This window comes from Gavialis gangeticus, unplaced genomic scaffold (assembly GCF_001723915.1).
Source record: "Gavialis gangeticus isolate Ggan-Ray unplaced genomic scaffold, GavGan_comp1, whole genome shotgun sequence".
Lineage (NCBI taxonomy): Eukaryota > Metazoa > Chordata > Crocodylia > Gavialidae > Gavialis > Gavialis gangeticus.
In genome coordinates this window covers 9681376-9702714 of record NW_017729012.1, presented here as the reverse complement: position 1 = coordinate 9702714, position 21339 = coordinate 9681376, and the positions used below count along the sequence as shown (strand labels likewise).

At 45.7% G+C, this 21339-nt stretch overlaps 1 protein-coding gene across 1 annotated transcript in view; it reads left to right on the top strand.

The window, feature by feature from the left end:
• Nucleotides 1–1875: 1875 nt before the first annotated feature.
• Nucleotides 1876–21339, top strand: part of PIGL (phosphatidylinositol glycan anchor biosynthesis class L) — a 66581-nt gene continuing 47117 nt past the window's right edge. Inside the window, exons 1-2 of the mRNA XM_019511206.1 lie at nt 1876–2211; nt 6064–6163. Of these exons, the coding sequence (XP_019366751.1) occupies nt 1974–2211; nt 6064–6163 (338 nt within the window). The 5' untranslated portion in view covers nt 1876–1973. The remainder of the gene's footprint in view (nt 2212–6063; nt 6164–21339) is intronic.

Below are 21339 nucleotides of genomic sequence, written 5' to 3'. Positions count from 1 at the left end.
TTCGTGGTTCGGCCCATGGGGAGGCAGGGGCAGGGGAAGGGCGAGTCCATACGGTTGGGGCGGGGGCTCTCGGGCAGGGCGCTGGTGAGCATCGAACAGGGGAGCGCAGGCTACAAGACTGCACTTGCGGGGGTGGGGGGATGTACAGTCGCTTGTAGCCTGTGTAAAACAACGTGTCAATTAGGCCCCTCGTAATAACAACAACAACAAAAGAACATGTCAATTAGTCCCTTAATAATAACAATAACTAAAGAACATGTCAGTTAGGCCCCTCGTAGTAATAATAATAATAGTGTCAATAATAACAAAAGAACATGTCAATTACACCCCTCATAATAACAATAATACCAATAGTATCAATAATAGAACCAGCAAAACAACTAAAACAATAAGTATTGTTGTTGTTGTTGTTTTGCTCTTGCTGTTGTCATTAGTGAGAGAGCCGTCATGGAAGGAGCACAGGGTAAAGTTCTTGAAATGCCATGCCCCAGGGAAAGGGAGCTTTACACAATATCAATGCAAACAATGTGCTTTAAACAAACAAACAAACCCCAAAGAGCAAAGCAGGCAGGTTGGGAAGACTGGAATGAAGGAGAATAATAAATAATCACAAGTGAGAAATTTGTGGTGTTTTGCTGAAACAAGGAGAGCCACATCCTGCTGGGAAAAACAACCTTAAAACCGTTTTTCCTAATGAAAGAAGCTCTGCAAATGCATTTGAATTTTGGAAGGTGCCCCATGTATTTTACTGTGTGCAATGAGTAAGTAACTTTAAGGCTGGGAGTTCAAATACGGGTGAGGGCAAACGATCTTTAGTCTCAGTTTGTGGCCCCGGTTGGGTTTTTGACAGAACAAGGAGCAATGGGCTTAAGCTGCAGCAAGGAAAGTTGAGGCTGGATATTAGGAAAAACTCTCTCACTAGGAGGGTAGTAAAATATTAGAAAAGGGTCCTGAGAGAGATGGTGGACTCTCCATCCTTGGAGGTTTTGAAGTGCCAGCTAGACAAAGCCTTGGCTGGGATGATGTATTTGGGGCTGGTCCTGCTTGGAGCAGGGGTTAGACTGGATGTGACCTCCTGAGGTCCCTTCCCTCATTATCTGTGATTCTATAACTGCTGCTCAGGTGTAGGGAAGGGGAGGAACAAAGAGAAGTCCACCTGCCAAATCTAGGGCGTGACACTCCCACATTTCATTTGTATTGATTTTTCTGCTTTTTCCCCATGCGCCTCTCCCTAGTGACGAATGGCTCCTGTTCACCTGCGTTAGTGAGACTTTTAACCTCTCACCTCTCATTTTCCTTTCAGATATCCCTCATATAAATTGTCCTTATCTGCCAGCTTTAGCCAGGAGATTCTCCCAGGAGGGCTGTTGACTTTGTGATAACGTATTTTAAATCAACGACGTGTTTAGAAAGAACGTGGCATTTTAGACGCACTCAAGTCTCAGACCAACCCCCATTATCAGCCTCCACATGCAGGGGTGAAGGAAGAGCAAAGGTTCTTCCTGGAAGGCGTCAGATGCTCCCATTGGGGAGCGAGTCTGCTTGCACGCCCCGTCCTGGCTGTGGGCTGCGAGGTGGCCTGTGCAACTACTAACGCAGACCTTTATTAGCACTTGGGCAGGCCTCGCTACGATTCACGTATTTCTCGCCGTCCTTGGGGCCCGCTGCGTTAGCGGCTGTACAAACACCTTTGCACTGACGTCTTTGCAACCTGCCATCCCCGTTGGGCTTCATGAGGGGGGCTGGCAGGGGCCTCAGGGGCCATGACGCCTTGCAAGCAAAGCTGAACCTAGCACAAATCTTCGCGGGGGGGAAGACCCGACGGCCCCTGTGGAGAAAGGGAGCAATTCAAGTCTCCCAGGCTGGTGCCCCGCACCCCGGGCTTCTTGCACGCGCCGGGCGGGAGCCCGGAACCTTTGTGCCGCGGGCCTCGTTTCCGCCCGGAGCGGCCGGTCCCTTCCGGGCCCGTCGCGATGGCGCTCCTGTGGCTGGGCCCGGCACTGCTAGCGCTGCTGTGGCTGGGCTCGTGCTGCCTGCGGCACTGCCGCCGCTGCCCCCGGACCCTATTGGCGGCCGGACCGGCGTGGCCCGATGACGTTCGCGCCCTGCTGGTGACGGCGCACCCTGATGACGAAGCCATGTTCTTCGCTCCCACCCTCCTCGGCTTGGGCCGCCTGCAGGCCCGGCTCTGGCTGCTCTGCGGCTCCTCAGGTGAGGGGGAAGGTGTGCCCCGGATGTCCGGTTGCCCCGTGACGTCACGACCCGGCAGTGACGTCACCAGTGCGGCGCCCTGCCTCATGACGTCAGGAGAGAGACGTGGGAGCGGTGAGGTTGCACAAAGACGCTGGAGCCATCTTTCAGGGTGGCCCTTGATAAGTCTTGCTAAAACATTCGCGTGTCGGGACGTTACACAATGACATGACGTGGCCCGATGCTGCGTCGCCTCACCTGTTGCGTTCAGATATCACCGTGCTGCTTGGGTCGGGGCGGGCATCGTGGCGGATCCGGCCGGGGCCTGGACTCCATTACCCAGCAGCCTCTGCTCACGACACTGCAGCTGGTTTCCAGGGAGACCCCAGGAGCCGTGGTGCCATGGCAGCACAGGGCCAGGGTCTCCATGGAGACCAGCCCCAGCCGCACTGGAAGGGAGCTGCTCCAGGGCCAGGGCTGGGATCTTACGGTGATGACGGCATGGCCCGGAGCAGGGGCAGAGCGGTGATCCGCTGCCTACACAACCCTGCTTGGGCCCGGACTTGGCCCTCCCCTGGCCTTGGTCTTGTACAGCAGAGGTTCCCAAGCCCCCGGGCCACGACGGGCTGGCTGCCGCTCTGCAGAGGTTTGGCTGCCATACCAGAAGTCCAGAAGTGACCGGCCTACTGCAGACTGGCAGCCAACCCTTTTTTATACTGAGTATGAAAAGGGGTATAGGGTATACTGAGTATAAAAAAGGGCTGGCTGCTGGTCTGCAGTAGGCCATCCGCTTCTGGTCTGCATTCTGCTGGTCCGTGGTCACTTCCGGTCCACGGTCTAAAAAGGTTGGGAACCACTGCTATACCATATTTGGCCCTTCTGACACCTCTTGCAGAGCTGGAGTTAGTGACTCGGTTTAGGGACTAGCCCACGTGTCACTGAGTGGGAAGCGGGCAGTGGCGGTTCATATGCATGCCTTGCCAACTCAGGTGTTTGTCATTAAGGCAAGCCTGAAACACCAGTACTGTGACAGGCAGGCGGGATCAGAAACCATTGGTAGGAAGTCTAATAAATATCTTGTATCGTGAGTTTCAAGGAAATTCCGGATCTTAGAACCAAAATGCACAAGCGAAACTGAAAATCAGTCCAAAGAAAGAAACAAATAAACTTATACGGAAGGCAAATACATCATTTATAAGGTATTACAGACTGTGCAGTGTTACACATATAAAAGACGAGGTTCACGCCCCAACAGGGATCTGATGTAAATTAAAGACTCGGTGTCACTTCATTATGGATTACTTTACAAGAAACTCCGTGGTGTCAAACTACATTTCAAAACTCCAGACAGTTTTCTGCTTTCCATTCGAGGCTTCATACCTCAGCAATCTCTATAGCTGAGAAGATTTAGATGCACGTATTAGCGTTTCTTTTTTATCGGTCAAATCAATTCATCAAAAGCTGAATAAACAGCCTCCAGCATCTTTTTTACTGGCTCAGATCTTAAAACCAGTTCAGAGCATGTCACTTGGCTTTCTCACAGCCATGCATAAAGGTTACCACAATGCCATCCTGCAATCCATTCCTTTAGGAATATTCCAGATATTACAGATCTTTTCCAAGGGAGAACATCTCTTTTATTATTATTTTTTTTTATCATTTCCTTACCATCTCTGACAGTAGTCTTAATGTAGTGAATTCATACATTATAAAAAGCTTTTATGGTGCTGCTTCAATTCACTCGCTCGCATGTTTTCCATGAAGAAAGCAGCCTTGTAGGGGAGTGGATTACATAACGAGATCCTTAGCAGCTCTTACAAAGATCCTGTGATTCACCTAGTTAGTCTTTCATCCATGCAATAAGTGATGACTAGTAGGCCTGAGCAGAGATGGAATGTTTAGCGAAATTGTAAAACAGAGATTAAAAAAAAAAAGCATCACACTTGCAGTTGTCAGATCACAACCACAAATTCAATTAGAAATACAACGAGAGCACTGTACGCAAATAATCTTTGGTGATGTTCTATTCTCCATAGTAGGGGTTACCCCGCTGGGAGCATCCCATGGGCAGGGCTCAAGACCACTAGCCATTCAGCAGTTGGCAGTAGTAACGGCATCCCAGTAATTCTAGTATACATTGATAGGTCATTGTAAAGCACTCCACAAGCTGAAGGATATGAATCTGGTCTTACAGTGTGAGGTGATGTTTTGTACAGAATTTGACACCTTACACGTAAAATGTTGCTGAAACTAAACAGCCAACTAGTACACAGCATAACGTATCCCAAGAGAAGAAATTTTGACAAGGGATAATAGGACAAACCCCCAGCCATATGAGTGGTGCCTCATGATCATTAATGGCCATGCATCAGAACCAGGACCTCCGTTTCTAAAATATTCCCCCACAGTAAACTCCCCGGATCTCCTGTAATTTACCAAGGGAAAAAGAACATGGTCTTGAGATGTTCTGACAAGGGCCTGGGCCACTGCAGAATGCCAGCCTGACATACAATCTTCTGCAGCTTTTTGAGCTGTATCATGGCCACTTAAAAACACCTGCTCCAGGGCTACGGTGAGAGAATTTAAGTTGTAATATAATAGGAAAAGTTTTCTCTTGTGAAGTTAATGCTTCCGTCTTTGAATGACACGCACAGCCTAGTTTGACAGCTCAGATTGCAACACTCCACCAGATAAATACTACTCTTTGATGACTCGCCTCATAGTAATAAAAAGTTAAATGTAACTTAGAGTGCCCGAGTGCAAACTTGAATCATCCATTAAGACATGGCAGTACTTTTTCATGCTATGTCTTGGAAGTTACACCAGGGTTGCAACTGCTGCACTGAGCAGGGCATCACTCTTGCAAGGACTGGCTCAACTCTCACATGGGCTTTTCACAGTTGATGCCAAGGAAAGTACAAGGTAGCATGAGGGCAGGATGAGATGAAACCAATTAAATCAAGAAGCAGCCCATGTCTTAAGATAATGAATCCTGGTTCCCTGCTAGCTGTTGGTCCCCGTGTGTCTATTGTAAGTTTTCCAGAATGCTGCTTGCTGAATGTGGGTTCGACAGCTGTTAACAGACCTTTTCGGTTCTGTAAATGCTTTTCTGTTCTGCTGCATTAGATCCTGCACCAGCATTTCCTGGTGACTGTGTGTACAACTGATGCAGACAATGGAGGAGCTAGTGTCTCAACATAATTTACAGCAGTTAGAGTCTATTGAACTTCCTCTCATAATGAAGGAGGCGTCAATGTATGGCCTCATAAGGACCCCAGCTATTGCTCGTTGTGGTATATCAGTGTTTGTGTTCTAGGAGGTGAATTGAGACCCATACCCAGTTTCACAGAGCCCACCCAGCACATACTGAATGGTTACAGGTTATGCTATTTTTTCCAATATGGTCAACAAGTGTTTGCATTGTACGGTATTTGGGATTTCCGTAGAAGTCAGGTATAAATAATGACTCTTGTTTTATGTTCTTGCAAGAATTATATTAGATTAGAAAGAGTAAATACTGTTTTCCCCCAAAGCACAATTAACCTGTGGAACTCACTGCAACCAAAATGTCATTGAGGCTAAATGCTTAGTAGACTTCAGCAGACTACTAGATATTTATATGGGGGAAAACAGAAGAGCAGAATTTTGTCCTAAAACTTTCCACTGGCTGAAGGGAGTGTTGCCTGGCTAAAGGCTATATAGGGTTTGCGCCCACAGTGTGCCTGGTCCTGAGATGGGGAGCTCTGATGTTTAGTATTTTCAGATCCTGCATAGTGCCGACATGCTTTGAGATTTATAGTGCTTATGTCAGGAGATGTTTGCCCTATGTAGATTTGAACTAAAGGATCTTGCTGCTGTATTTGTTCTCCTCAGGAAATTACTACAATCAAGGAGAGATTCGTAAGAAAGAACTCGAAGAGAGTTGTGCTGTTTTGGGGATCCCTTCTTCCAACGTAGCGGTTATTGACCACAGGTAACCAGTTTGTAATTCTAGCACAATCCCCTTGCTGTTTGTGAACAGCTACCTTTACCTTCAAACTCCAGGGAAAGTTCACTTAGTAGCCCATGACATCAAGAGGCTGAGGAGTTCCCCCCCTTGAAAGCACAGTAGCGGAAAAGGATCTTGGAGTCATTATTGACTCCAAGATGAACATGATGCATCCAAAGATGCATCTCGAGCTGACCCAGAGAGGTGATACCCCCCCTCCATGTGACATTGGTCAGGCCGCAATTGGAGTACTACGTCCAGTACTGGGCGCTGCACTCTAAGAAGGATGTAGTCTGCCTTGAGAGGGTTCAGAGGAGGGCCACCTGCTTGGTAAGAGGGCAACAGGACAGGCCCTATGAGAAGAGACTGAGGCACCTGAACCTGTTCAGCCTCAGCAAGAGGAGGCTGAGGGGGGACCTGGTGGCTGCCTACAAACTCCTCAGGGGAGATCAACAGCAAATAGGTAGAGCCCTTTTCTCCCTAGCACCACCTGGGGTGACGAGGAACAATGGTAATAAGCTGATAGAGAATAGGTTTAGGTTAGAGATCAGAAGGCAATATTTTACAGTTAGGGTGGCCAGAAACTGGAACCCACTTCCCAGGGAAGTGGTCCTCGCTCCTACCTTGGGCAAATTCAAGAGGATGTTGGATAATCACCTGTCTGGGCTCTTGTGAACCCAGCATTCATTCCTGCCTGTGGCAGAGGGTCAGGCTAGATGACCTGATCAGGTCCCTCCTGACCCTAGCTACTATGAAACTATGAAACGACTCTCTCAGTCAGGCTGAAGCATAATGTAATATTAATTGGTTAACTCACTGGTACAAGGAAGTCGTGTGCACTAGGAAGTGAATTCTAGTGTATCTTGGTAATAAAAGCATTTAATTTAAGAGCTGGCCGCAACGCATCTGAAAACATTACAAGCAACCAGGTAGGTAGATTCTGACACAGCATCCCTGGGCAGATTAGTTGGGCTTTCTTTGCTATCCAAGTTGTCATAGATCATCCTTCATGCCAAGTCATTTATGAGCAGGTGTTTCCTACAACTATGTTAAATATTCTGGATACGTTAAAAAAAACAAACAAAAAAACCCAGTTCTGTTTACCTACTCATCTTTCATTTGCTATGTTAAACAAAGGAAGAATTATCTTTGGGGAGGAAGTTGAACTGATTGTTTCTGGTTACCTTGTCCATAAAGATAATAGAATTAAGAGATCCCAGTATTTCACGCCTAGCTTTTATTCATGATTGGAAGAGGCTATCTTACTTTTCCAACACCTACTTTTTCAAGAGCTACTTGGTGTCTCAGCTTTCAGTTCAGTGGCCATTGAACTGAACCAGGCGAATAAGCTGAAATGAATAGCATACTCTTTCTGATCTCGCTGTACGAGGCTATTGCTGTCAGAAGCTGGTTTAGCAAGCCCTTCGCCAGACCTTGTTTTCAGGGCCCAGACCTATGACTTTCACTGGTTTACTAGCATTTCAGACTTCAACAGAAATTTTTTTGGCATTTGATTTAAATTATTGGAATAGATTGTAATAAATCAAGGCCTTAATGTGGGCTTCTCAGAGTTTTACATTTCATTTGACACTGGTATTTTAAAAAAATCAAAATGGATTTAATTTAAATAAAAAAATCCAATGTTGTTTCAGTTAAGCAACCTTGATCCACTCTGAAACACTCCCAAGGTTACAGTCTGCCTTTCCCAAGCTGTAGTTAGGTTCTGTAACGTATTTGTTAACATGGTTTCATCCTATCTGTGCAAGCACAAGTGAAGTAGTATTAAAGCCAGGGCATCACCCTACATTAAGACGTTTTCCTGGCACTATATTTACCTGTCTGCAGTCAACTATTAGGCTTTTCCATGTGTAACTGCACTAGTGGTGAAGTTGACCCTTCTGTGTTTTATGTTTATTTCAGCAACTTTCTTCTGGAGAGGTGCTTTAATTAACACATTGCAACAGTGAGTCACAGAAGCCATTGATCATAAAGACCCATTATGTAACTCAGTCCACATCCATGCAAGCATAGGCTGATAGCTGATACTAGAAGCAGCAACTGATTAGTTGTACTGGAGAACAATGAGCATGTGGTGCTTTTTGAGTCACCTGAGATAAAAGTCTATGAGAAGGTTCCCTTTTGAATGAATGGAGAGCGGTTTTCCCTTGTTTTCTCATGAGCTGCATTTAGGTAAGACTGTTTTGTAGTATTGTCATATTACAACACCCACAATTGTGAAAACAAACACAAGTCATTTTGATTGGCCAAGTGTAACAAAGCAGAGAGGATCCTGTTATTGAAGCAGGCATCACTTGAAATGTTCAGAGGACACTCAAAATGCAGAAGCAGTGGTCATACTGCCCTTTTGCACTCTATTGCAGTGCAACGTTGGTTGGTAGATGATGCAAACTTCCTGACTGTTCGTTCTTTCCCATCAGTATGCCCAACCTAGAGCATTGCTCTATGGAAGCAACACCGCTTTCCTGACAAGAAGTGTCCAAGCCATTTCAGAAAATAACCTCTCCTGATCGTGGAATATGTAATTAATGATTGATGGGCAACCTTTGTAATGGATGTGTCTCAAAGAGACAGAGTTAGCACCCCCCAGAGCTCCTGGAAATGAACCAGAACGTTTGGATATTAACTCACTTGTGAGATTAAAAGCCAGGACCTTATTTCTAAAGACCTTAGTTCAATATCCAATACTGGCAAATAGTCTTGCTTTCTGCCTTCCTTGTAAAAGGCCAGCTCCTGAAGTCCTTACTCATTTCTTGCCCAGGGCTTGTCATTAATTTTCAGTGCCTTGATTTCCCCTTCCTTAAAAGGGGATTCTATAAAAATATTTAGAATGAATTAATACCTGCTGCCTGTCACCATCCTTTCGTGAAAATTTGGGGCCAGGAAGGAGCTGTCAGTCAGAAGATTGCTCCTCCTTGACAGTTTGTCTTCACAGGCAGTGAACAAAATCTCCTGCAGTTTGGGTATCTTTCCTAACTCTGCAAAGAGAAATTTCCCATGAGTTCCTGCCTGAGTTGAGGACTGTGGCAGGCACACTGCCACTTTGTGTTCCTTACCCGGACTTCACATACTTTACAGTATCTGAGCTGTGGACTCATATTTTGGTAAGGAAAATCCAAAAGATTGCTACTCTGAATTGGCTCCAGCCATTGCAGCATGGAGCTGAGTCATGCCGGTTCCTTCTCCTTTGCGCAATTGAGTTAGTAGAATTTTGAAGACGTACAAGAGAAACAGATTTGAAATGTAACATTGATTGACACAGTCAGTGCTTTGTGCTCTCTGTGAGGCATAGAAAAAGAAAAAGTAAAAAACAAAAAACCCAAAAAACGATCCACCAGTTCATGGTGACACCTCCAGTTGGGTTGTAGCCCCTCCTAGTCTTGAACAATGTTTTTAAGGTTCCCAGAACAGTGTGTGTTCAACATTTAAGAATAGCTTTTCCAGGTAATTGCTTCCTATTGATTCTTGGGGGAGCACTTACAGCCATTGTAGTCCACGTGCCCTTAATTGAAAGTGACCCAGATCCACTGTACAAAATATATTGCCCTACTGTGGGCCACCTCATGACCTTCAGGAACCCAGGTGACTTTCCTTTCTGGGAAATCCTTTTCATATAGGGCATACCTGGGTGGGCAGGAGTGCAGCTGGTCATAGTGCACTTACTTGTTTTGAGCCAGCAAGAATAAACAACAGGTAGCTCATTAAAGACTGCTGTAATTAAGAGCCCTCCTTTGGGGCTGATTTCGTGTGTGCTGGGCTGTATGGACCAGCTTCAGAATTTGGAGGAGTAGGTCCTGATATGTAAGTTGTATTAGGTCCAGCAGTATATACCAGCTGAGCATGCGTCCAAAGGGCACAGAGATGACTGAATGCCAGCTTTGTCTCTGCTCCGCTTCACCTTTAGAGCAGCATGGCTGAGAATCAGGCCTGGTAACTTTGCTATTGCAAAGTTAATTCCTTCAGTTGAAACTTAATTCCTAGAACTGATGTGGAAAATATCAGGAGAATTGGACAGAAATTATGTGCAAATTGAAAATTAACTAATAATATGAATGATAACATAAAAAATATTTGACTCATTCCCTTTTAATGCGCATAAATATTTGGCACACATTAATCAAGGCTTAAATACTACAACACTGAGCTCTTTAGCAATATTTAGATGATTTTGGCAATGAAGAGACGAGGGCTTTGTCATAAGACATGTTTTGATATTAGCGTTAAAAGAGATGTAGAATTGCTCTCTAAAACCTGTCATTCAAGCCAAGAGGATGCAGCATAGCTAAATTATGACGTTCATATAGAATGCAACGACCACTCATCCTAACGCAAACACAGACTAATTCAACCAACATATCTGCTGCCATGACATGTCTAAAATAGCAGGCCAATCCAGTTCTGGAAATATGTATGAAAGCAGACAGGGCTGGTTTACGAAGCATTCATCTGTTGAGTAATCAGAGTAGGAGATGCAGGTTTTTGCCAGAAGTTCAATCATTCTCTAAGCCTGTTCTGGCGTTTCCTGCTGGGTTCCATTTATTAAAGCATAAATTGCCGTGGTTAACTTCCAAGAGAACAATCCACTTTAAATCACATCAGGGCAGCTCTATTCAAGTGAACATACAGAAGGATACATCTACCCATCTTCAAGGAGCAAATTCAGGTAACTGGTTTGTGAATCCCGCTGCTCTTGAGATAGCAATCCAGTGCCCCTCCAGGCCATTGATCTAAAGTTACTCTGAATTTACAAAGTGTATGTGGGGAGTCGTTGTACAAGGAGATAGTTGGTCATGAGATGGGGATTGGTTATAGCAAATGATCTGGGACCACTGAGCTGGGTTTCAGTCTGTGGACGTCACCCAGCTACATCGTCATACTGTCTCATTGCTAAGGACTCATCACTTCCAATTGGCATCTCTTTGGGCATAAGTATTCAGAAGGTCAGTACAACACCCTTCTCAACTCAAGCAAAAACACAGTGGGCTGTCCCAGAAGCCTACTGTAAGGGACCCATGCTTCTCACTACACTGAATCAGGAGTGTTGCATGGGCAAATAAGATCATCCCTGGGTAGATAGAGAAGATCCTGAATGCATCACAGTATACCTGTAGGTCCAGAAGCAGCCTCACCAGTGAGTCCTGAAGTCTACCCTGTGCATTCCCTTTCATCAGCAAGAAGGGCATCATGGTGCAAAACCCCTCATGAAGCCAAGTGGATAAAATGAGGGAGACTGAAACAAAATTTGAATGTCTACAACTAGACTGATGGGTAGTGACTGAATGCTGTCACCAGCTGCTGGCAGTAGCATTTCTGACATTAGTGAGTTTTTCCCATGATACAGACCATTTTTGTTAATGCCCCAGCTCTTGGAGTTTTGTGATGAAATGAGAATCTCCACTTTCATTATAAAAGTGAGTTTCTGTTTTATGTTTCCAGGGAAACACTGGAAAGGTGAACCTGAAAGGCTCAAAACAAAAAGGCAAGTGACAAAAGAACAAAATATTACGTTACAGCCAATCTTGTGCTCTTTTAACCCTTGTGTTTGGCAGTAATGTGGCTGTTCACTTGTCAGGATGAACAAGCATCTGAGACTAATTCCAGTGGAAAGGTGTCCAGTCCACATCACAACTGCCTGCCTTGGACCTTGCCGGATTTCTTGAGCGGGCCTTGGGAAGGCATCTGTGGCCTCCCATTCAGAGGCAATGCTGCTGGGAATGGGGAGGTAATCACACCGGCAGAAAAAAATGGGGAGCTTTGCACTGCCAGTGTCTTTTGGGGACCAAGCAAAGGACACGGGCGACTGGGGCTGCACTCTTCACCAGCACTGCGCTTGTGCACAATGTGAGGGGAAGTGGGGGTGAGGCAAGTTCAGGCTGAGAAGTTGAGAGTTTCTGTTCACTCTTACTTTAAGCTGCACAGAATAAAATGGCTCCAGTCACAATGTGAACAGAGAGAGCTTTTACACGAGAAGGGCTCTGTGCACAGTTCTTGGGTCTGTTGCTGATAGGGTGGTGTCACTCAGCCTGTCTGAAGAGTGTGGTGCCTGACACCTAGAGATGGAGGTTAGTCTCATCTTCAAAACCAACAGTCAGGTCACAAGTCGATACCAAAGCTGGGGAAGTGCAAGTGCATCACATAGGAAGGTTATTACAAGCTGTGGGAGCAGGAGCTGGCAAGATAACAAGAGCAGAACTGACACAGATGATGATGATAGAGACTGTTCAGTTACATTAAGTCTACTCCAATGAATGCTCCATTAGGACCCAGTCCTCTAAGGCATGAACATCATCAGATTTACTGAAGCCTTGAAATAGTTGAGATCACTCAGTAATGTGCAAGATGGCTCAGGACCTCAGAAAACCCTGCCTTTTGTTTACAGAATGACAGGGCAGCGAGTAAGGCTACTTCCACATTCTGCAAATCCAATATAGTCTCAGAAATGGAGTTTGTTGAAGCTGGCAGTTGGATTATGAATTATTCTGTTTTGACACAGCCGGAGTTTTCTCTTCTCTTTTCTATGTCATTATAAGCTCAGCAGGGAGCTCAGGATGGTGTGTGTGTGGAGTTACCCATTACAGCAGCCTCTGCTATGCAGAGAAAAGATTTCAGATGTGAGAGCTGAAGTGCAACGCCTTCCTGGGTACTATAAGACAGCATGGTCCCTGCTTTCAGGCATTGAACAGAGAGAGATATTAATGTGGCGATCTGAACTGGGACAGCCTGGTAACCTGCTTGTTCCCAAGTAAATCTCAATTGGTCCTTATGAATCGGTACTAATCACAGGCACATCTGCTTCCCAGCCCACGCCTCCCAACCCTGCAGCAGACTGCAGCATCACAGATTGCAGATCGGGTCTTCTCTCTAAATTGAATGCGTTTCTGTCTAGAGTCTAGCTGATGGATAACAGACTGAGGAGATGTAATACAAACAGAAACTCATTCTCAGGTAGCTCAGTCACCTTTATTAATACTGGTTCCTAAGCTTATCGCTGTGCAGTTCCTGGGTGAGTCCTTTCTTAGGAGCAAAATTCTAATTTAGAGAATCGAAACACAAGTGAACACTTTTCCCTTGATTTAATCTTTAAATGTGTGTGCTGCCCATCTGTACCTTAAAACAGCGTTACCAATGGAGTAGATCTGGTAATCTGGCTCCGTACCTGTCCTGGTCACAATAAAAACAGCACATTGCAACAAAATATTTTGAAGCCGTAAGTAAAGATCGGTGCCTGACTTTGGTGCAGTACTTGTTATTTCAACAAAGCTAAAGATTCCCCAAAGAATCATAAAAACACTGGTAGCACAGACATCAGCTGTGTGATAAATGTGCAGTTTACTGACCGTGGGACTGAAGCTAGCAATAAAGAAAGCTGAGGCCCTAATCTGTCAGAAATAATTTTATAGTTAGGATGACAAAGGGCATCGTTTAAAGCTCATAAAGGGAAACTGTTTTTGGATGCTTACAGAGCTGATATACCTGCAGATATATGTTCTTGAGCGTGCAACAGTATATGCCTTACCTCACCGTATTTGGAAAGCAGTAGCATGTAATTGATCTAATATTAATAACTAGTTAGGTTCCCGTTAATGTTGGGCACATCTGCCAACGCTCTGGCTGACTGCCAGTCTACAGTGTCGGATGTAAACAGGAGACATTTTCTAGGCTGCTTTTACCTTCTGGTGAGGATTAGCAAAAAGAAGCCCAAATCTTTTCTTTTTTCCCCCCCCTAATGTCTCTGGCTCCCAGCGAGATAAACATCAGGCTGTGCTTTACAGCAGCTTCTGAAATTTTGTGTTGACCATTGTGCTGGCTGGAAGATAAAATCGACTTTTTGCAGCTTTAATATGACAATGTTTGGCTCGAGCTTGCACTGCAAAGAAAATAATAGCTGGGATTTGTGTAAACTAAAAAACTTTCCACTCAAAGTACAAAGGCTTGCTGCAAATAACGCTATGTCTGCTCCAAGTTTCCATGGAAATTCCACTCCATGCCCATTTTGTTGTTATTTCTCTCCAATCCAGAAGAGTTCTGATTAGACGATGCAGCACATCTGCCCAGGCAGAGTCACAAGCTATCTTCAGGTTCAATACCGGGCTGCTAAAAAGTGCCAGCTTATTTTTCATGGAATGGTTCACTGTTGGATCTGTTCCATCCCCCCACCCCAAGGTAAATACATGTTGTTGAACTTCCTCGTGTTTAACTTCTCACAAGCTCCTCTTACCCAGGGAGCTGGTGGAAGGAAGTGAGTCCATAGGGTCATGGGAAAAATATATCCTTAAATAAATAGTGTGTATCAGATTGTGATGATCAGATGGTTATAAAAGACCCTTAGGCCTTTCAGAGGATGAGCCTGTGTAACTGGAAGTACAGGCCTTTTCATTTGGATTTGAAAGCATTTATGCAAAAGCAATGCAGGTAGGGATTGTGGCAGATTGTACTGGTTTGGGGGTAGACAATCTGTAAATGGCCCTGTTGATTTTAATGGCTGGGGCTGCCCACCTCCGCAGTCCCAATGCTGGAGACACGCACTCTGTAAATACAAGCATTGATTGTGATCTGTCTGAGACCTGAATTTTAAAGGGCACCAGGGGAATAGACTGTAGGTGAAACAGTGGTCCTGTGGAGTCTGGTGGGAAAATTGCCATTGATGTCCCTGGGTAAGGGTGTCACAGCACACCTGTCCTTCCCCTTTTTTGAATCTGGGGTATCTCACTGATTTTATTTTTGGAAGGGGAAGAAGGGATGATTCTCTTAGATTCCCCCACCATTTCCTTGTTCCTACTCCATGATCTGGCCCGGGAGGACTGAATCTACTCTTCATCTCTCTGTCAACAGTGAGAGTTAAAGGCACGTAGTACCTGGCAGGATCAGTGTGTCTCTCCAGTTGGATAGCTAGTCGCCTCCCTCTTGCCAGTGGAATTGACTTTCCATCAGGTCAAGTCAGTTTTTGTTAACCTCTTTCGTGGATGGACTCCAAGCCATTAAATTCAGCGGGCTTTTCACTTTCATCTCAAGTAGCAGCAGGATTGCTGCTTCTTGCAGTTCCTAAGACTGCACCGATTCCAGTGATATTCCTGGTCATGAAAACTTCAGTAACAGCATTAACTTGTACTTATTTATTTTCCTTCAGGGACAGTTTTTTCCTGACATTTTGGGCAAACTCTTTTTATAACAGTTCCGTTCTGTTTTCTTAAATTCCTCCTGCAGTTATATAGTTCAACAGGTGATTCTTTCTTCCTGTTCCAAACTGGGAAGTAGCATTAGTGTGTGCTGTTTGAAACAGCTGCCATGCTTCAGCCTAGAAGTGGGCACATGTAGCAGTGGTGAACGGAAGAATTTCTGTATCCCTTCCTTACCTGAAAGTAGGGTTACAACTTCAGTCTTTCTAAGGTCATTTTTAATATATGGAAGGATTTTCTTGAATTGCAAAGGATTAGGACAGGAGTGAAGTAGGAACAAGAGAGTGTCAGATAAACATGCTGCAGAAGTTCACTGTATTGTGACTCAGGCAACCTCCTGTCTTGAGACCAGCCTATAGTATCTCCATTCAGCCCAAGTACAGATCTGCTTCACCTTTGTGAAGCCACTGCTGTTCTGGCCCGTAAGTAATCACTCTGGTCAGATTTCATTTTAATGTGATCTGACTCTTAAAATCCTGTAATTCTCTTTGGGGGAGGCCTTATAATAATGCACATGTTGAAAAAGCCCTTGTCTTGGCTAACTAACAGGTGCAAGCTAAAATTTTCAGTACTTGGGCCATGAAGTTCTTATTTAAGCGTCTGTGGTACCTGCCTGATTTTATGACATGCCGAACACGCAGCAACCTTGATCAAATTCATGAGAGGCTGCCTGGTGTTCAGGACTTAAAACATCAGGCTGATCTGTGTAGGATTTAAGGGTTCTGTGTTTGAGCATCCGAGTCTAATGGAAGAGCTCTTTTTGGAACAGGGAAGCTGTCTGTGAGCCAGCAAGAAAATCCCTTTCCAATGCAGGTGGCTTTGTCACAGTAAGTTTGGTTTTAACCATTTTGTCGTAAGTAATGTCCTCCCCAGTATAACAGCCTGCCCTTTGACTTCCCTGGGGTTCCTGCGAACCCGAGTCCTTTCTCAGTTATCCAGCCTCATTCATTTCCTTGATTTTCCACAAAGGGGCTGTTGCGAAAGCAATGACCACCCTTTCAGTGCTGAGGGGCCCTGGCCATCCCCCAGATCACCTCCAGAGAGCTCTGAGCTCTCATTTACCAGTTGGGACTTTTCGCACCCTGCAAGACCCTTTCTCAGATGTAAACAGACCTGTCAGACCCTGTGACTGCAGAGTCACAGCAGGGTCTGATATAGAGTAAATGAGCTAGGCCAGAGCTCGGGCAAAAAGCAGGGGGCCGTATAGGAAAACTAATAAAAGACAAAGACGGGGAGGTTGGGAAGCCTGATGAGAGCTACTACAAAGCACCATGGTTTTTACTCCTCTCTTCAGCGTGTGAATACTCAAGATGATCTTAGCAGAGTGAAAACCGTGAAACACCAACCCCAAGCAGGAATCTAGAAAAGAAATGGGGAAAATGTGTATTAGGCCACCTAGTCCATCCTTGCAGCCAGTACATGATCAAGGCAGCCCAGCCTAAAAACGGTGCTTTAGGACTCCAGTAAAATTGTTTTTTGCCTTTAGGGCACAGACACAGGTCAGGGAAACCCACTCACCTCACTTTTCTTAAAATGCCAATAGAAATGATGCACAAATCGCTCGTTGTTCTCTGTGTTAACTGGTAAGGCCTTGAGACTTTGTATTGCCTTGAGTTATTTATTAATACCCCCTAAAAGTATGCAGTATGCCCCCAGGTGTGAGATAACAGGTGTCAGCTTTGCTCGTGGCTTACTTTTTCCACCTTCTTATGACAAACAAAGCAAGCTTTGCTAAAGGGATGGTTTGTCTTTATAACAAAGCTGATCATGCTCGTGCAGAAGGGAATGTCTTTCTGCTGGTTTCCAATATACCGGTCGGGTTTATGCGGCTGCCGTCCTCTGCCGAAAGTATCTGGAGTTGAGATTTCCGGGTGATGGGCCTTGGGACAGTCCCTGGGCAAGAGCGTGAAAAACAACATGCCACAGACAATGGGGTTGCCCCGTTGATAAAAAGTTGGGATTTGTGGCAGAAAATGCTGATTCAGCCTCACTGAGGCTTTTTGCAGCAATACACTGATGCCAGCAGCCACTTCACAAAGTGCCGTGGGCCCCAGATGGAGATGCTCATCAGAGAGAGCGAGACGGGCACAATCACACAGTCATCCAGGACTGTCAGCAGCTCAGAAGGGAGGACACTCCGCTAGGATCTGTGGGACCCAGGGGAGAGCTTTAATCACTGGGCTCTGGCCTGGCCTGGCTTGGCTTTGTCTCTTGACCTGTGTTCTTCATGGAAAAAAATGTTGCAAGATCTCATTGCCATTCCCCATTGGACTGAAAACTGAGTTTGAAACTTCCCGATTTCCAGAACGTTTGTTTTCCAGGCACAGCTAGTGCAAAATTCCTCAGTGCTGACCGCCACAGTGAAAATGGCCCCTGCCTGGTCCCCCACTGTGTCATTAGCACAGAGGGCCATCCAGCCCAAACTGGCAGCAGGGGCAGTGCTCAGTGAAGCAGGGCTGAGAGGCAGGATTCCTGCGTTCTGATCCCAGCTCCCACTGCATGACCTTTTGGTAAGTGTCTTAGCTTTGCTATGCCTCAGTTTCCTTATTTGCACAGTGGGAGTCATGTTGACTCTGTTGCCCCCCAGGGCTTATGCGCTTGGCTTATTTAGCATTTGTAAAGCGCTTGAAGAAACATTATTCCCTGAGGCTGGCCATAGAGAGGCAGGGAGGCCAAAAGGAAAGGAGTGGAGTCACAATCCTAGGTGCTTTTTAGATTCAGTCTTATTAATTCACAAGGACAGGTATTCCTGTGCCGTACAGCCACCCTGTCTCATAAGAGTTGAGGACATTGCTGCTGTGTATGAACAGGTCTGCTTCAGGAAGCAAATTGTCCATGTTTTCTTGGCTGTTGGTGGTGTTTGTAATTCATGCTGAGTTTGGATGGCTTCATAAAAATTACTAAGGTCAAAGGTCCATTGCTCCTCTGCGCTTCAGTTGTTGATTAAAATGCAATTACAGCACAGAGCTGAAAATGCTAGTGGTTTCTGAGCGCTGCTGGTTCTCTATCTTCTTCTATTAGGGTGGTCATTTTTATTTAATCTCTGTTCTCTCTGAGAGGGCTGCTGGTGCTACCATTTTTCTGCACTGATAGACTGTTATGTGGTGCAATGCATTCCCTTTCCCTGTGCAGTTTGTACAGATCACAACTGTAGCATATCATACCCTGTTAGACTTGGAAACCCACGTCTGGCTTTTGAACTGGCTCTGCTGCTTCCCATGGAGGAAGTGCCATGCGGCTGCTGTTCACGCGAGGGGTGGATCCACACAACCCCATGTGAAGAACACCCCAGCGCATTCTTCTTGAGAGCAATACTAAGAATGTCCAGCAATGGGATTAGCAATAATGCTATAACATGTTGCTTAATAATAGAGCCAACACAGCATGTACCTAGTCTCCTGTACCCCAAGGAACCCCAGGTGGTTACAAGATGCTCTCCGCTGTGTTTCCCCATGTAGCTTTGTCTGTCCTCTTAGTCTATGAGTTCCAAGTACTTACACCGTGTCTTCCTCTGTCTTGGACACATTCTCCAGACTCTAGTTTAACTTCCTACTTACTGTGGAACCCACCACAGGATGCTTAGAGCCACTTGGGTCACTCCTAGTTTTATTTCTCATCATAACAGAACCGTATTTCTCAGCAGAGTGGTCCTGGGTGAGTATCCCTCTTCCCTGGATTTGTAGTCTTGGATCCATTGCCTTTCTCTTCCTCTTGGCTTTTTTTCTCCATTTTCCCTGCCAGTTTGAGATTACATGGCTTCAAAACTGCTATTTTTAGAGTGGGGAGTTGTTGGGATTGTCAGAGCAACACTCCCCGGAGGGAACTGTAAGGTGTTTGTCACATGGCGCTGAGCGCCTTGCCTCCCCTGCCTTCCCATGGCACTGTCTGGCATGTGTCTAAAATTATTCTTGGCCTTGGAGAATCCGCTTCATTCATTTTCATCCAGCGTATTCAAAATGTTGCTGAAATTGTTTGCCTCCACCCAGATATAGCCAATCACTATAATTAGCCCAATTAAGAGGGCTAATTGGGAAGCACCAAATTACTTGAGCTGGTCCGTCAAAAGATTAAAGTTGTTTTCAACAATTAGCCCCAAGAGTCTCCTATTACATATGATTAATTGTAAAAAACCTATTTATTTTCCCAATTACATTGTGGAAAAAAACAGTGCATTTTGCCAATGCTCCTCCGCCACGAGCACTCGGAGGGACAGCTGCGGACTGCAAAGCATTTCCCTTCTACTCATGGAGGGTTTGCTTTGCCTTCTGAATGTGCTGAAACGTTTTGATAACATCTCTTCTGTTCATCACCCATTGGGACACCTACCCGTAGTTACACAACACCTGCCTTTTCAGGTCTAGGTAAGGCCTGTGCTTAAAGAAGTATGTTGTGACGAGAATCATGATTAATTAACGGGAAAAGGATGACCAGAGAGTTGTCTAGCTGAGGCTTCAGCCAAGCCTTTGGACCCCTGTGTGTGGAGCCCAGCATGCTTGGAAGAAGATCCCTAGCTACTTCTGGAGCAGCTGTTCTGAAAGCCCTGCTCAGAATGAGAGCCAGAGCTAACTCCTTGATCACCAGAACCATGTCGTTTCGCTGCCTCTTCTCCTAGCCCTGTTTTTAATAACATCCCAGTTGCATTGTGAAACTCCCAGTGTCTCGGTCAAAAGCGCGATTGCAAGGTCCAAGGTTATAGCAGGGGTTGGGGACAGAGGCCGGTTGCATCTTGCGTGTGACTGACCTGCGTGCTCTCTGGTGTGTTGCAGAGTTGGTCAAACTCCACTTTGGGGTTTGAGCCAGTGAGATGCTGAGCTGTTCCAGCTCTTGTTGTGCTTCAGGGTCAAGGTCCTGAAAGGTCTAGTTAATCTGCACATTCATTTTTTTGTTGGTGAATACCTTGGAGTAGCTGTAGAGACTCTAGGAGTCGTGACTTCTTGAGCTGTGTCCAGCAGCCTCTGTTGTTGGTGCTAGCATCTAAAAACCTCTCTCCTCGTTTCTTCTCTTCTCTTCCCTAACTTCGCTAGTGATAAAAGTCATTAGAGGTTTTAAAGTGTGTTTACAGCATGACCAACTTACAGTTGTGCAGAGTGAAGCCCTTATTAGGCTAGTTAACAGCTAAAGATGGTCTGTTTCCAATTACGGGGCATGATGTTGAAGGTGGTAGGGCCACTCGAAACACCGCAGCCTGCTGCACTACTGAATGCCAGCAGGATCATCTTTGCTTTCTTTAATTCATTTTCAAATTTCCTACTAGAATTGTGACGCGTCTCCTGAGCTGGCAGCAGCGAGGAGTGCTGGTGAAGCGGCACACGCAACCCCTGTGGGGTGCTGGAAGCATCCTGGCATTCCTCAGTAAGGCCCCCTCTCGGACCAACTCAAAGAGCAGAGTTGATGAGCTCCAGAAGGAGAGTCTCCTCAACTCTGGGGCTTTTGAGAGGGAAGAAAGGGATGAGAGGAAAGAAGACATGCCCAAGACCTTCCCTTCTCCCTAAAGGGGACTTCTGAGGCTCTCAGTCATGGAACTCCTTTATCTAGAGAGACATAAAAATAACATTTCACTTTCTACCTCCAAGTCACCTCCAACAGTAGACTGTCACAGCTAAGTTTGACTTGTGCTCTTAGTCGTTTCACTGGAGTTTTGTGGGAATGTTTCTACTGAACCGAGACAAGGAGTCTTCAGGCAGCCTGGCAGGACACTGTCGGGAGGGCAGTCCAGGCCGTAGGCTTTTTGGAAACCCCTGGCGGTTTACTTGGGGCCATCTCCTGGTCCAGCCAAAGTCAGGAGGAGGTTTTCGTTTGACTTCGGTGGAGCAGGGCTTGGCATGCCAGCAGTCCACAGGAGTAGACAGAGCCCGTCTTTAAAAAATGTTGGTGCAGGGAGAGGCAGAGAAGGGGCTGCACAATGAACGTTGTGTAAAATGTATTTTCTCTTAATGACCTTCCTGTTCAAATTGGCTCTGTTTACAT